General features: G+C 41.4%; 2 protein-coding genes across 8 annotated transcripts; one reads left to right on the forward strand and one right to left on the reverse strand.

Moving 5' to 3' along the window:
- Positions 1 to 632: 632 nt before the first annotated feature.
- On the reverse strand, positions 633 to 12,045 carry rfx1a (regulatory factor X, 1a (influences HLA class II expression)). Of its 5 annotated transcripts, XM_057014338.1 has the most exons (18): positions 11,803 to 12,045; positions 10,149 to 10,518; positions 9,881 to 9,990; positions 8,931 to 9,026; positions 8,245 to 8,342; positions 7,731 to 8,157; positions 6,960 to 7,141; positions 6,253 to 6,372; positions 5,358 to 5,491; positions 5,125 to 5,243; positions 4,869 to 4,975; positions 4,587 to 4,738; positions 4,156 to 4,253; positions 3,815 to 3,964; positions 3,356 to 3,564; positions 2,953 to 3,106; positions 2,829 to 2,874; positions 633 to 2,736 (listed from the first exon to the last, which is right to left on the reverse strand). In XM_057014338.1, the coding sequence occupies exons 2-18, from the start codon at positions 10,507 to 10,509 to the stop codon at positions 2,576 to 2,578; spliced, it is 2,724 nt and encodes a 907-aa protein (XP_056870318.1). In that variant the 5' UTR covers positions 10,510 to 10,518; positions 11,803 to 12,045; the 3' UTR covers positions 633 to 2,575. The 5 variants fall into 5 exon arrangements, with proteins under 5 accessions (XP_056870318.1, XP_056870319.1, XP_056870322.1 ...); XM_057014339.1 differs by lacking the exon at positions 11,803 to 12,045 and having other exon boundaries at positions 9,881 to 9,987; positions 10,149 to 10,540; XM_057014342.1 differs by lacking the exon at positions 11,803 to 12,045 and having other exon boundaries at positions 6,960 to 7,135; positions 7,782 to 8,157; positions 10,149 to 10,540.
- Positions 10,418 to 14,468, forward strand: rln3a (relaxin 3a). 3 transcript variants are annotated; one of them, XM_057014348.1, is made up of 4 exons: positions 10,418 to 10,558; positions 12,404 to 12,481; positions 13,441 to 13,591; positions 13,937 to 14,468. In XM_057014348.1, exons 3-4 carry the CDS (start codon positions 13,486 to 13,488, stop codon positions 14,215 to 14,217), a joined length of 387 nt encoding a protein of 128 aa, XP_056870328.1. In that variant the 5' UTR covers positions 10,418 to 10,558; positions 12,404 to 12,481; positions 13,441 to 13,485; the 3' UTR covers positions 14,218 to 14,468. The 3 variants fall into 3 exon arrangements, with proteins under 3 accessions (XP_056870328.1, XP_056870327.1, XP_056870326.1); XM_057014347.1 differs by lacking the exon at positions 12,404 to 12,481 and having other exon boundaries at positions 10,421 to 10,558; XM_057014346.1 differs by lacking the exons at positions 10,418 to 10,558; positions 12,404 to 12,481 and having other exon boundaries at positions 12,488 to 13,591.
- The last annotated feature ends 767 nt before the right edge of the window (positions 14,469 to 15,235 follow it).

Here is a 15,235-nt window from a genome sequence, read left to right on the forward strand (position 1 = left end):
ACAGCCCAAGTAGTTGCCTTTGTCCACTGAGGGAGGGACAGAGGGTGAAATAATGGACAGACTGAGATTTGTTTTCTATTCCATTATTATTCACAATTTTGTATTAGCATTCTTCACCATGATGGACATTTTAATTATATCAAAGGCTGAAAACCATGCTTGAAACGCTAGATTAAGTCGAATAATCATGAAATATGCTTTAAAATGCATAATCACACTATTATGAAAACCTACTGATAAATAACCACTAGATGGCAGTGGTCTTCTATCATAGGAAGAGGTTATTATACCTATTTGTATGGGCATATTTTGCCTTTAACCTTGTCATAACCTCATGTTAAAGTACAAATTAATGTTTGGTGCTAACAAAGACGTAGTCCAAATCTTGGAAAACACATCTTCTGAACGTTATTATTGCTAAACCGCCATGTAGTCGGTCCCGTGCTGAACACAACCCGGATTATGTTACGTGTTTGTTAAAAGAAATTTAAATGAGGTTCAGAAAGTCTGCTTTGCCAGTCTGCAACACGTGTTAACCACAACGATGAGCGAGAACGGTGTGCTGACGTGAGTCAACTTCCTGTCGAGAAAACAAACCCAAGAGGATGGAGTTGAGAAAGGGCAAAGACAAGTGCATTTTTAAAAACTCTTTAATTTATATCTTTAAAATTAAAAACATCTGAATTGCATTCTACCACCTCCAAAGGCACAGTCATACTTACAGCAGACCAAGTTCATAAAACACTGCCACTGAACATTTTCATCTCATTTTCTTTTGTACATAAGAAACAATGTAATATAAAAATGACTAAACACTTGTCACTGGGTAAACAATGGCCTTCCTATATGCTGTTTACGTGTGGATCACTGACAGTTGTGAGTGATATGTACCCATAAGTGGTAACGTTAGACTTGATATAACAATGTGCTGGTTTGATGCCATCAACGCCTGTTTGAAAAGGTGCATTGCAGTTTTCCAACAATGCATTTTTAAAAATCCTAAAAATGTCTGCAACAGTGACAGAATGTTGAAGAACATGGATGTTTTAAGCAAAACAAAGCCATTGGCAGGAGGTGGAAATGCAGCGAGATGAGGGCACAGCGGAAAGGGAATAAGTGATGGTGGAGGACTGTGCAGAAAGTTCTCTGACATCTCATCAGATTTTCTAAAACCCACCCAAGTACACGATACGCTGACGCATACAGCCACAAAAAAGCATCAAAGGTGTACGAGAACCAGATCTGTCAGAGTTTTAATGACAATAGTCAAATATGTGCAAAGTGGCAGGACCTTCACCTCATCGTGGCGAAAGCCAGAAAATATGATAAAGGACTGATAACTCAAATTACAATCACAAATCATCAATGCACACAAAGGTTGTATAGAATGTGTGACGACACAGCACCATGCACTGCACAAGAGATTCACTTGGTGACAACAAAATTCAAAATAGTGTATAAATATACAGTACTATAAGTTCATAATCAGGCACAGTCCTCCTTAAAACATGACTGAGATGAAGTTCAGGATTAGACCAAAAAGGATGGCACAAAGGAAAAATTAAAGTGGAAAAATAAGGCAAACAAACATGGAAAAATCCCAGTAAAAGGAAAAACGAGGCCACAGAGGAACATATTAGATGGACAGGAATGAAGCACTTTTAACAGAGAAATTATGTTACAGTCCCTCTTTCTGTCGAACCAAATGTCCAACCAGAGGGGTTTTTTGCAGCAACTAATGGGAGCCCCAATTTCACAGCCTAAGCTTTAACTTTACAAAGTGTGTCTAGCAGCTGCACAGGCAGGCACTCCAAGTACACAAGGTTTGTCTTTTTTTTCTATACAGGCAAAGAAAAATCACACAGGAATTCTACACAAAATCAACACCCGAATGCCTTGCAAAGTATCTACATAAGAATAAGTCCACACTTGGTGTAACACAAAACCACAAAACCAGACAAGCACATATATACATGTGGAGAGGCATGTTCATTCAGACTTTAGGAGTAAAAGCAGGGTGGTGTGACTTCAGTGTTCATACAGGAAAATGCATATATGCTGTATGTCTAAATGTGACAGACCCACCCAAAGATCCAAACTGTTGGCTGTCGTTCACACTCTATGTGCGTCCTTGTGAGGGACAGCTTCTCTACTGGTACCTTTAAGCGCACACACTCACACATCACAGTATTTTTCAAGCCCACTTGAATAATGGCAGTGAGAGTTCAGGAGGATCTAAAGTGAGACGTTGCATGGCAGACGTGGCGAGGCTACAAGTTGTGCTTCAGTGGTACAAACAGGAGCCTATCTAGTCTTTTAAGAGATGAACACTATGGAGGGTTAAATGCCGTTTCTCTTTGCACTGAGTGCATTTACCTTATGAAGCCACATCCTGTTGCCTATGATTATGGACTGACTCACTGAGTGGTTGTGTAGCAAAAGTGGTCCACGTATGTGTACAGTACAGTAGTATGCAGAGTGTGTTTGCACAGTTAACAGATCTATATACATGTCTCAGTGTGTCATGAATGCTCTTTGTACATTTATGTATTATCATTTTTAACTGTTACTATGATTAGTTGTTAGCTGATCCGCTTGTGAAGAGGACCCCCTGGTCTGTTCTGGCCAGCTTAGCAGGTGGCTCCAGAGACTCCTCTCCAAGCACCGCACCGTCTGATGGAAGGGACAGCTCCTGTCCTTCCTCGTCGCTCTCCTCCTCCTCTTCCTCTTCCTCCTCTGGAATGAGACAAAGGTGAAAACTTGGTGAACTACAATGCTTGAGATCTGGCTTCACTCAGACTTAAATGCCGTAAAAACAGAGTAAGTACCTTTGTCAGGATCCAGCTGCCTCAGACCTCGACCTAAACTTGCAAACTGAAGCCAAAAGAAGTCATCTGTTATTACAGTTCATATGTCACATTGGTGTTTATGTGTTTATGAGTGCATTGGTACCTCTCCCATGACAGCAATGGGGGTCTCTCCTTTCGCCTGTGCCACTCTGTGCTCTATCAAATAGTACATGTACTCGTCATACAACAGGCGGATAAGATGAAAAGAACCAAAACTGGCTGCGCTCCTCAGGGTCAGGTCTCTGATCACCATGGAACTGTGGAGTAGAGAAAACAGAAATGACCTCAGCAGACATCCTTAGTCTGAACAATACAAAAACACATGACCAATATTTAGAAGGAGTTTATGATAAATTAGGTAAGGAACATTCATTTTATTCATGCACTTCTCCTACATCCTCAAATTGTTTTTGTGATTTCCTTTTGTGTCCTACAATAAAGCATAAATCTGCATTCCCATTACACACACACTAAATGGTAAACATGAATTGTTTTTGTCATCCAACCTGTAAAAGGACCACTTGAGCAGGAAAAGCTTTGCGGCTTTTGGGAAGGCAGGGCTGTGTTGATAGGGCTTTAGGACCTGAGAGACCACACCATCCAGCCACGCAGCCCACTGCTCCAGAGAGTTCTGCTGCTGCAGGGTCAATTTGAAATCCTGCTCCAGCCTCTGGACAACACGGTCTTCACATCGACACACCCACGAGGCCTGTTCCTGTAGATATACAGGAAGGAACAAGTCATGTGATGACAGTAACTACCAATGGAGGATGCCAAAAAAATCCTTAGTTGAAAAGTGACTTGCTGCACATAACATGAATAGAAAATTAAAGAAATGACCGATTAACAACTGGGCACCAAACTCACAAAACCATAATCTTCAGAAACAAAGGGGAACACTGGTAGAAGGATTTGGACCTTTAAATTTAAATTCATTTGAAGTGACACATTCTAAAGTGACGAACCTGGACATTAGCAAAGTCCACACGGTTAAGGTCAGAGAGCATTTGGTTGATCTGAGCTGTGTTCTGGAGGACAGCGCGGGCTGCTTGGGCGAGGTGGTTCAGACTTGTGTAGCGACGCAGGGTCTGGGCAAAAGCATTGGCTGATGTCACCTGAGAGACAGCAAATAGAAAGGGAGATGAAATCAGCCTGAGATTAAAGGTCAGTGCATGCTTAAATGCTTAGAAATTATATTTTGGTCCACTTGTATTTAATGTGGCAGTTTTGTAAAAAAAAAAAAAGATAAGTTATTGTAAAGAATAATCAAGTCTACGGAATGCTACAGCAACACAAGGGTGTGCACCTTAATGCGGACCATTTCCTCTGGGATGTTCATCATGGCATTGGTCAGCCAGCTCTCCAGGCTTTTGGCAAAGTTACGGATGGCTTGAGTTAAGGCACCTATGAGCAGTAAGAGTCACGAGACATTACCATTGCAGACAAGTGTATCATTCACTCCTTGATAACATTCAGAATCAAAGATGATCTGAAGTAGAACCTGAGACTCTGCAATTAAATATAAATTCCCCATATGATTCCTCTTTACTTGGACTGCAAAAACTTGGGCCAAGAAGAGTAAAGCAAATAGCAGGGTAAAAGTAAATATCCATCCCTTCCTAAGGGTTCTGGAACTACCGTAATAAAGAAACATTTCTACAGCTGACAACCAGACACAAACAGTTGATAATATATTGTGTTGTCTCATATTATCCTGTATGTCCTACACATCCTTACTGGGAATGGGTCGGAGGACATCAGGGATGAGGATCTCTACCAGACCCTGGTACAGACTGTTATCGCAGTCGCGGCTCCAACGCAGCACTGGCTCGTACTTGCACAGCAAAACCAGGCAGGACTTTGGGAGACGTTTCTCTGACTCATCGTGACTAATCCACATACACACACACACACGGAGAGATTTCAGAATGGGCATTTCACATCAGATCGTCATGTGTCTGCAAACTCAGACGTTTCTTTGATTTTAAAACAGCTGAAATCTGAAATATTAGCACTAACACAGCTAATGTTGCATCTCCAGCCTGACTCTGGCTGAACCTCCAGAAGGTCTTCCAAAGAGTTTCCACCAAAGTAAACTGCAGATTGACCATCACGTCCAGTATAGCCTAATTGGGCACAGAGGAAACAAAGCGCTGATGAATGACAAGGCACGTGCAGGCTAATAACATTTAGGTAAATACTTTCAAGCCTCCATATTGGGCTCTTCACAAAACTCTTCAGTGACCACAAAGAAAAACAATTCATAGTAGTTTACCTCACAATGTTCTCTGTACAGCACTTGAAAACTCTTTATGTGCTCCAGCTCAACACCATCAGGCAGAGGTTTTCCCTGGAGGTCAATGTCTGGGAACTCTGGGAGTGCTCTGGATGCATCTGGGATGTGAGCACACAAGATACTCATATGACTTTACAATTTTACAGAAAGTAATGTGTGCATACAAGATATTAGCAACAATAAAAAAGAAGCCTCTTCATTGCTGAACTCACCCAGGAATTGCTGGTACTGCTGAACCTGTGTGCTGATGTCTACCTGTCCCGACCCTTGCTGCTGTTGTTGCTGCTGGCCCGCCCCTGCTGATGTGCCATTGGTCATCCCTTCAACTTTGTGTACTGGCTTCAACCTGAAAAGAATGCAGTGTCATTAACTTCTGATCCACGCCCAGTCCAGGACCCTGACACATTTTCCCATCCCTGAACAGCAACACACTGATGTGGAAGTGAAGTTACTGCAATGGAAAGATGAAGAATTGATTACAGCGGCTTTTGAGTGGAGAAAAATCCCAAATCAGCCTCGACTCTGTGACTACAGTCACACTGTTAGGACAAACTGACCCATATTTTATTTATTGCATTGACCACTTTTATGTCTAATTTATCTTCACAGAAATTACACAGACTTCAGGTCACAGAAATTACATCGGATTTGACTCACTTTTGGGATTCTAAACTGTAAACACTGCACATCTGAGAAATGAGTGAAAATAAAGCTCATCTGCCTTTTCTTTGTACATATGTGGTGAGCATTTCCTTAACTGACATGCACCAGCAGATTGGAAGAAATGACACCAGCCAGTAGCAAGATCGTGAGACCAAATGGGCAGCAAACTCACCACAATGAGGTAGTGTTCGGATACATAGCTCGGTAATTGGGTGAATGTGGGAAAAAGTAAACTCTCCAGCTTCAGAGTGGTATTACAAGATTTTCTCTTGTGGTTTATACAAATGATCAGAGCTAAAAGGAGGCTGGTGCGCATGTATGTCATTTCAGAGGGCCGTCAGAGTGCATGTAGTCACAAATGTAAACCACCAAGTGTGCAAGAAGCTAACTTGAGAGGTGCCAGGTGATGGTAAGACAGAGATGTGTGGTTGTTCACATGCATACCTCTGTTTCTGGGAGAAGGGCTGCTGCCTCATGGCCAAATGTTGCTGGTCCTCCATCAGACGAAGAAGCGAAGAGCCTGCCTTAATCCTTAGGCCATAGTAGTGGTATTTAGAATTTCCCCTGCAGGATTAGAAAGAATATGTTTGGCAACATTACATTTAACTAATTAATGTAAAATTAATATAATCATTATGTCAATGATGATAATGGTGATGATTATTATTATTAGCAGTAGTAGTAGTAGCAGAACAGTAACTAAAAGAAAAACAATACTGTCCGTGAGAATCACCACGATCTATCTGGGGTGGAGTTAAAGTGTCTCTGAGTGACCCTGGGAGACGTCAAATTTGTTCCAGGAAACAAGCCAGGAAATGAACAGATGGCATCTTCTCAAAAAATAAATAAAATAGATTCTCAAAGACATAGTAGACTGATATTCAAACATGCATATTCTCCTGCTCGACATGCCCTGATTTGTCAGACTCACTCACCCACACACGCACTCTGTCCATCTTCTTATCTACCCACATCTTGCTACATTTGGAAATATTTTGCACAACTCCACTGAGATTTACAGATTATAGATCTTGCGTGGGATGTTTTGTATAGATTTCCATTAATTGCGAGTGAGTGTGTGTTGCTACTGTGCATCACTGTACTGGGAAACAGATACCTTCTCGGTTTGTGGGTTTGATGGCTTATCTTACCTTGTGCCCAAGCGTCGTGTGCGTAGGCCCATGAACACAGATCTAATGAGTTTCCCAAACGAGGCAGCGTTAACAGGCTCTAGTTTCTGTTCTTGGCAGTGCAGCAAATAGTGGCAGTAGAGTGTCGACCGTGGAAGACTCACTCCTTCAGCTGTCTCATAGTTATCCAGTAACCACTGTACCTGACACACAGGCAATGGGAAAAAAAGACAATAGCTAGATCAGTTGTAAACAAGAAGATGTAACTCATTTCCAACACATTTGGCCTTTTTAAAAAATGCATCTTCCAGATCTTTTGGCACAATATGCAGCACATGCAGACACATTTAAACAGTTTGTTGATCCTTTTGGAATGAAAACACTTTGCGTGCCGTGGCATACAACTTTGGTATGCGATGGTTAAATGGCCTGGAATATGGACTATGTTTGCCAGAGTTAGGCTGATCATCATTATCATGTACAGCCTAAAATGATGACTTTAAGATGATAGTGCAAGGCATTTCAGGCAAATTAAAACGCCCCATCGTCACATGCACTGCAATGATATGGAAATGATGTGGTCATGGTTTTGTTTTATTTTGAAGATTAACAGCGAATTAGTTTCATATTTACTCTTGACTTAAAATAGGGGTTTTTGTAGAAATCGGAATATTTCCAATTGTGCATTCCACTGGACAAAACTATGACATCATCAGCGTGTGCCACATTGGTGTTGACTGTAGATGCAAACAAAAATGAGAAGAGATTCCTGCGCTTGGCGCCTCTGCATACCTTCTTGTCTGCCGACGGCACGCTACTCTCTTCGCCCTCTGTAATACTCACGGTGGCTGGAGAGGCGCGGGCGGTGTGTGAGTAGTTCTGAGTGTTGCTAGCTGCCCCTCCACTGCTGCTGCTGCTTAGCATGTAACCCCCTTGGATCACATAGCTCCCCGCTGTGCCACCATTGGTGCCTGCCCCTTCCCCTGCCCCATTGGTGGTGCCACATGTAGTCACCACTGTGGCCCCTCCTGCTGTCGCGCTGGTAGGCTGGGCCACAAACATGGACACACCACCTGTTGTTCCAGCGGTCACAGAGACAGTCAGAGGTGTGCCAGGTGTGGAGGCCTGTGAGCCTGGGGTCTGCTGACCCTCATAATACTGGGTAGCTGTGGTCTGGGTGTACAGAGGTGTCTCAGAGTAAGGAAAGGTACTGGAACGTCTAGATGAGAAACATTAAAGCAGTTTGAAGAGGGAAAATATGCTGTGAGCCATGTGTATAAAATAATAAATTTGGGCTTATGCTAACATGGTGCTGGTGGTGTAGTTGGTGTCTGTTCCTTCCACATATTGCACTTGATTGGTGTACACATGTTGAACTGGAACTGAGGAGAGCTGCTGTTGGACCTGTGGAGTAGGCAAACATTCAAATAAAATTAACTCTTGGGACAGAATCAAAAGCGAACCCCTTATCTGTGTATTTTATCTTTTAGCGACCTGACAGTATAGTTTCAGATTCCGATTCAGGTCCTTTATTGTCCCACACGGGGAAATTTACAGTGCAACAACAGCAAGAGCACACAGAGAAAAATAAGATAAAATCGAATCAAATCGAATTTGGAATATACAAAGAGGATGTTATAGCCTAACTGTTGATTGTCTTTCTAGCAGTAGAGAAACTTGTGGCCACAAGGTACATGTCTGTCTCTTGCCACATTTGCACAGGAAGTAGACAAAGTGCCAACTAAGGAAGACAGAAGAGTGTAGGAGGGCTTTCAACAGATTTCTGATTACTTGTCTGCTGAGGTCAATTTTGTACATTGTGAAGCTGAAAATCAACAAATGCAGCTTAAATCAAACATGTAATTAATTGACTGATGCTGTGCAAACAGACCAAGAATGTCTAAAATCATCCTTCAGCTTCACAGCAACCATGTATTTCTATCCATATTTTACCAGTAGGATTAATTATGTCCATACCAGAGTTTGACTTACCTCAGGGGTGATATGCACAGGTTGTAAGCTGGTAACACTGAGCTGGGTGCCTGGCTCAGTCTTGGTTATCTGAGAAGTGGCCTGCACCACAGACCTCTATGGAGAGAACGATACTGTTAAGAGTTAAAATTTAAATGCTAACAAAAAACTAACTAATTACACACTGATAAAGATAAATGGGTGTTTAATACATAACCAACAGGGAGCCACTTAATCTTTCCAGCTTACTTTCTAAGTATAAATTACTTATTTCTGTTAGAATTTGACATGATTTAATACAATAATTTTTCCTTTCTTCTTTGACAGAGCTTATAGTACAGTAATTCTGTAGTTCCAGTTATTATTCTAGTCAGACTAATTATCAGATTTTGGGGGTTGTCTAATCGTTAGGCTACATCTTAGTTATGCTGCTATAGGCCGAGGCTGCTGGGTCCAGAAACATGATCATCTGACTGGCCTCTGTCATCCATTCAAGGCTTCCTCTCTAGATCATCACTGATCCACTAGGTGAGAACCTAGTAGATCAGTGATGATGTCATGAACACATTTTCTTGGGTAGTTTTTCTGCTTCTTTTGCCCTCCTCCCCGTCTCTCTGTATCCATCTACAGGTATCTACAGAAGTGTGCTGAACCACTCCACTATTATAAGAGCAGCTTGTTATAATGAATGTATTTCCATGATCTTTGCCTATGCTCTGCTCTACCTGTCCTCCCCCCTCTCCTCTCTCTCTACCCAGCCGGCCATCAGCAGGAGGGTCCCCCTACATGAGCCTGGTCCTGCTCAAGTTCCTTCCTCTTAAAGGGGACTTTTTCCTTGCCACTGTTGCTTGTTGGGGGTCAGAACCTGGGATTCTGTAAAGCGCCTAAAGACAGTTATGATTGTGGCACTATATAAATGATTGATTGATTTTCAAGCTATCTGTTCCTGCCACTGTGTGTTCATATATTACCTGCTGAGCTGTCTGTACCTGCTGAACCACCTGGGTAGGGACTCCTGTCTGCACCACAGCTGGAGGGGGATTAGAGTCTGGTACACTTTCACTGGAATGAAGAGAGCCTTCTGAGGAGAAAAGAGGCAGTTCATTACGTAACGTCACCGACTTTTAATTGCGTAGTGCTGAGTGTTTTTCCAATAGGATTTTGACAATTATTCTGATAAATGCAATTCACCTTCAGCAACAATTTCCTACTGTATGTTTTCTGATACTCAGTTTTTACCTGTAACTGTGACAACAATGTACTGAGGAGCAGTTTGAGGATTCCCAGACTGGGTGGGAGAGCTCTGGATCTCTGCAGTCACATACTGCGTCTGAGCTGGTTGAGTCTGTGCTGCAGGCTGAGGCTGATTAGCAGCTGAAGGTTTTGGATTAGTGATAGACGGGGCTTGGTCTGGAGGAGTAGCCTGGCCCGTTGGTGTTACAACAGTAGGGGTAACCACAGTGGTTTGAATTTCTGCCAGGAACTGGGGCGGGCTAGAGGGTGTGGAGCTGGCATCGGTTTGCCCTGGTGTGATAGTAACGCCAGTCCCCTGGGGTTGAACTGCTGGCTGGATCTCACCCACATAGCCTGAAGTGGCCATTCCAAGCGCCTGAAAGAATATAACATGTCAATGTTATGACTTGATCTGGGTGAGTGTATGCATGAGCGATATAAAGCAAATTTGACTTCATTACAGCACTTCCATTTTAAATTGACTGATCACACTTTCAGCACATTGTCATGTGTTAATAAACATTGTTATAGATTTCTTTTGGTGCTAAAATTCACTGTTATATTTGTAACAATGTTGTATTCACAAACTATAGTAATATGAGCTGTGGGCACTGGCCTGTAACAACATAGGCACAAAACCTTCACCAGCACCAGCTAAATGCTGCGTGTTGCGGTCACAAACATTAACATAACATTACCACCTTTTTACATATGTCATTTTGTAAAGCACAATATACCAGACACAGCTTTTGCATTTTTCATGGTTTCTTTTATTTTTTGTGTGTGCAATATGCAAATGTTGAAGGAACCATTATTGGTTTTTAATCGAGGCGTTCACAGTCATTCAGTAATGCATAAGGATTTCAGAAGGGAAAAGAGAATCCTCAAGACAAACGTTTCGTGGAACTCAAAGCCACAAAACACCTGCAAACACCCCGCTTCGCCACTCCCATTACACGTTAATGTCTGCCACCTGGTTCGCGATCTTTAACTTTCAAAAATTAAATAAACCTTATTTTCAAGCTGTACAACTGCTCCGTTACAACTGCTACTAAATGGCAAAAAAAAAAACAGATCTTTTCGGAATATTTGTAGATGATCCCGCTACAATAATTTGATTTGCCATTGGCGACTTCTCGCTACATCTTCCGGAATCGGTGTTCCCCGGTGCGTGGAAAAACGTGCTAAATAGCCACGAGTCATACGCAAATGTCCATTACGAGACTAATGACAGTTACAAATATATGATTCGTTTTTACGTGAATTAAAGGAGGAACCAGCAGGCGCCTGTCGTGACAGCAGTGACGCTAGCTGCTTATAAAGGGAATACAGGCAGCAAGCTAGCTGGTCTCTACAACAACCGCCATTTTGTACCTTATGCATTTGACATCGCCATAACAACGGCCTGGTTGAGTATGCGTCCAGGGCTGCGTAGTCATGGCAAGCACAATTCACTGTCAGTACAATGAGTGGCGAGCACTAACGTTCCCATTCAAAACACCTACTTGGCAATCAGTTCAAAGGCTAGCTTACAGGCTAAGCTCAGCTAACACGGGAAAGCAATTGCCTGTTATGGCTACTGAAACAACAAGGGAAAACAGCAATCACACAATTAAACCCAATTGGCCATTGCATATTTCCTGAATTTAAAATGGTTCACCTTTAAATCCAGGCGTGTAATTCACCGGTGTATATCTTCGTTAATTTTTATGGTGGAATTAGTTGTTGTTGTTGATTCTCGTTGCTGGGCTCTTGTCGCCAGGGCTACCGTGGCTATGGCGCTTCGTCCTCACCAGGGCAACTGTTGCTACCCACCCGCTCGCTTCCCTCCCCTCCCCTTACTCTGATTGGAGATCGCTGCTCTGAATTCTGCCAAATTTTCTTAAAGTGCCAAGCACATCAGATCTCGACTACAAAGCGATCCACGCCCAACATCCCTTTCTGTCATAGACATCATCTTCTTGAAAGCGAAAGAAAACGACATCCTGTAACATAACACACTGTACTTCTGTGTTTAACTTGACATAAAAATATGATTTTTTTTAAAATTGTCTCAACATCCTCATTTTACCCTATTTTAGAATTGGTTCCCATGTTATCCATACCTAAAATATAAGGCCATAGTATGCACACATGCACACAAACACAGACATACACATGTTGGTCTTTAATACCAATTGCCTGTTATGAAGTATAAGTCCGATACACACAATGGTAACAATAACAATGGTTAATTTTTTCATCTCTTTTCCCTTTAATAGATTATATAGGCTACCTTTAGTGATGCCCCATGAAACAAGAGGAGGGGAAGCATTTTGAGGCAGTGTAAGAACAAGAAAGTAAGCAACAGAATAAATGAGGGGAAACTTTTTTAATGATAAAAAGCTTCTTTTTTAAATGCTAATGGCTTTCAAAGCTCAGTTCTGTGACTCTGTGTTAATGTCAGAGTGGACGCACAACCTAAAATGCCATTTTGTTTGCTTGTTTTTAATATGTTAATTATAAATTCACCACCTCCATTGTAATTCTCAAAAAGCATGACCTTTGGCTGTGATCCAGGTGAAAAGGCATTTTATTTTTGTCTGCCACATAATTCTTTTTTGTTATCACACTTTGAAAATGTCACCGGGCCTGTCTCAGTTCACCTTTTGGCAAAGAGGTGGCAGATTAAATGACTTTCAAGAGAAAGGACACATGATATAGAGAAACGGGAATATATGTGAATAAAAATCATATGGTTGATTACAGCTGGTTGCAAAGGCTTCAGTTCATCCCTAGTGATTCATGGCAAAGAGCACAATTATGCCTGAAAGGTTAATTATATGTGTCAGATTACAATTAGGTAATTCTGCATTTCAAGGAACTGCTTTCAAAAGGTGCTGTGTTTTTTCATGCTAACACACTTTTAGTTGTGTGGTCTTTGTGGCTTCAACTCATCAAGGATTCATGTTGTAATAAAACGTGTTTTTTTCCTCCTAGACTCGTGTACAATATTTAACCAGTAAGCTGCATCTGATACATCACATGAAAGGGAGAATAATTCTTTCATTGCTCATTGGATAATGATGCCACCTTTGATCCGCTTTTTGTCTCCGTAAAGGTCTCTACCTATATCGCGCTTCGGAATCTGATTTTGCGTAGCCTCTGTCCCATGTCTTCAAACGCTATATAAACAGAGTCCAGCTCACAGAGAGACGTGGCTCTTGCAAAGACAGAGGAGACAGAAAGCCTGGTGCTCATCAGGGCAAATCATCTGTTATTCAACGCACTTCTGCTTCCTTGGGGTATTATGTTGAAGGCTGTGGTGTTGGCTGTATGTCTCCTGGCTGCTGGGGTTCAGCCCATGGATGACCCGATCTATGGGGTGAAGCTATGTGGCCGTGAGTTCATCAGGGCGGTCATTTTTACCTGCGGAGGTTCGCGATGGAAAAGATCACTCATGAGCGCAGGTAAGGGGTTTGAATTTAAACCCTCCATATCACTGCCCTTGCTTAAGAGTAAATAGATTTGTAGAGTTTTATCTTATGAATAACAGTTCATCAAATGCAAAACTGAATATGTGGAACAGCTTTACAAATAACGTTGTTTTTGTCTGAATCTTTGTCCTGTGAATACTGCCCTCATTGGAACCACATTTAATTATTCCAAGAATGTTCCTGGAACTTACAAAATTAAATTAATTATTTATATATTCATCCCAAACATACATGAATGACACCATGAAACAGCAACAGTGGTTGTATGAGAATAGCGAGAAGGTTCTGAATGATAGATTTGCTCTTTTGTTGCATCAGAGGTCTTTGAAGATCCATTCAGCTCCCATCAGGAGGAATCCCCAGAAGGCCCCAGTCACAACGGCATTCAGAGCATCCTGCAAAGGAGCAGAGAACTGAGTTTTCCACCCAAAAACAACCAGGAGGAAGTGTTCAGCAGGTCAGCGCGCTCCTTCATCACAGAGGAAATCTTGGAAGCCCTGCGCAAAGCTGATCGGAAAGGCCGGGACGTTGTGGTGGGCTTGTCCAACGCCTGCTGTAAGTGGGGATGTAGCAAGAGTGAGATCAGCTCCCTTTGTTGAGGAACCTTCATGCTTACCTACACAGATGCAGAAACATGCACACTCACTTCTCCTGCACACCTTAACTGATCTGGGGTAATTTTCTGAGTGGGTGTCCTTCAGTAACATGTTATTTGTATTTTCTATTTGAAATGAAAGGGTTGTGACAGTATTTAAATGTTTTCTGTTGAAAGATATTTGTAATGCACAGCCTGGATTCTTTGATCTTGAGCTTTACTTTTCTGTCCTAATAAATGTTTTATCTGGTGGTGTAGTTTGTTAAAATGCTTTTAAACAAAACCTTTTTGTTAAATTGGTGTGATATATATTTATAATTTTTAAATAATAAGATCAAATAAATAAGTCACTGTATGATTTTTTGTGTGAAATAAGTTAAATAAGTGACTCTAATATGATGATATCCAGATGAGATTTTTTTTTTAAAACAATGAGATGATCCAATCTCTTAAAACTTATTTTAGTTGTAGAGCTAATGTCAAAAGATAGAGGCACATAAGGAGGCATTAATACCAAAACTTTAGTCAATGATGTCTCCTCTGGTTGGTGTATGTTGTCTGTTCATTTACTAAGAGATTAATCATATTATTCAATGTAGTAAATATATATTTTGAGTTTGTGTCATAGCAAACAATAAATTGAAAAATTGTTTTGGTCTTTAGAAAGGAGTTAGGAGTTAAAATTAGACACAATACACACATGTATGTACCGTATAGATAGTGGGGGTTGAGGAGATAAGCTGTGCCAGGTGCCTGGGATCCCCCCCTCTCCATTTGTTAAAATTATTGGTAGAAATGTGAAACCTCTACATTGAAATATGAAAATGAATATGTAAATTATATACAAAAAGTCTTGCTATTTGAATCAGTTCTAGTTCTCCTTCCAGGCCAAGATGATTGACCAATAGAACTCCACCTGTAAGATGTTCAAATTAAACATTTGGATGAAGACTCTCTTTTGAAGGAATGTTTCTCAATCTGAGCATTTATATTCACAAAATGGACATCACATTTTTCCCACT

The sequence above is a fragment of the Takifugu flavidus genome, chromosome 18 (assembly GCF_003711565.1).
Source record: "Takifugu flavidus isolate HTHZ2018 chromosome 18, ASM371156v2, whole genome shotgun sequence".
In the NCBI taxonomy this organism is placed as follows: Eukaryota; Metazoa; Chordata; class Actinopteri; order Tetraodontiformes; family Tetraodontidae; genus Takifugu; species Takifugu flavidus.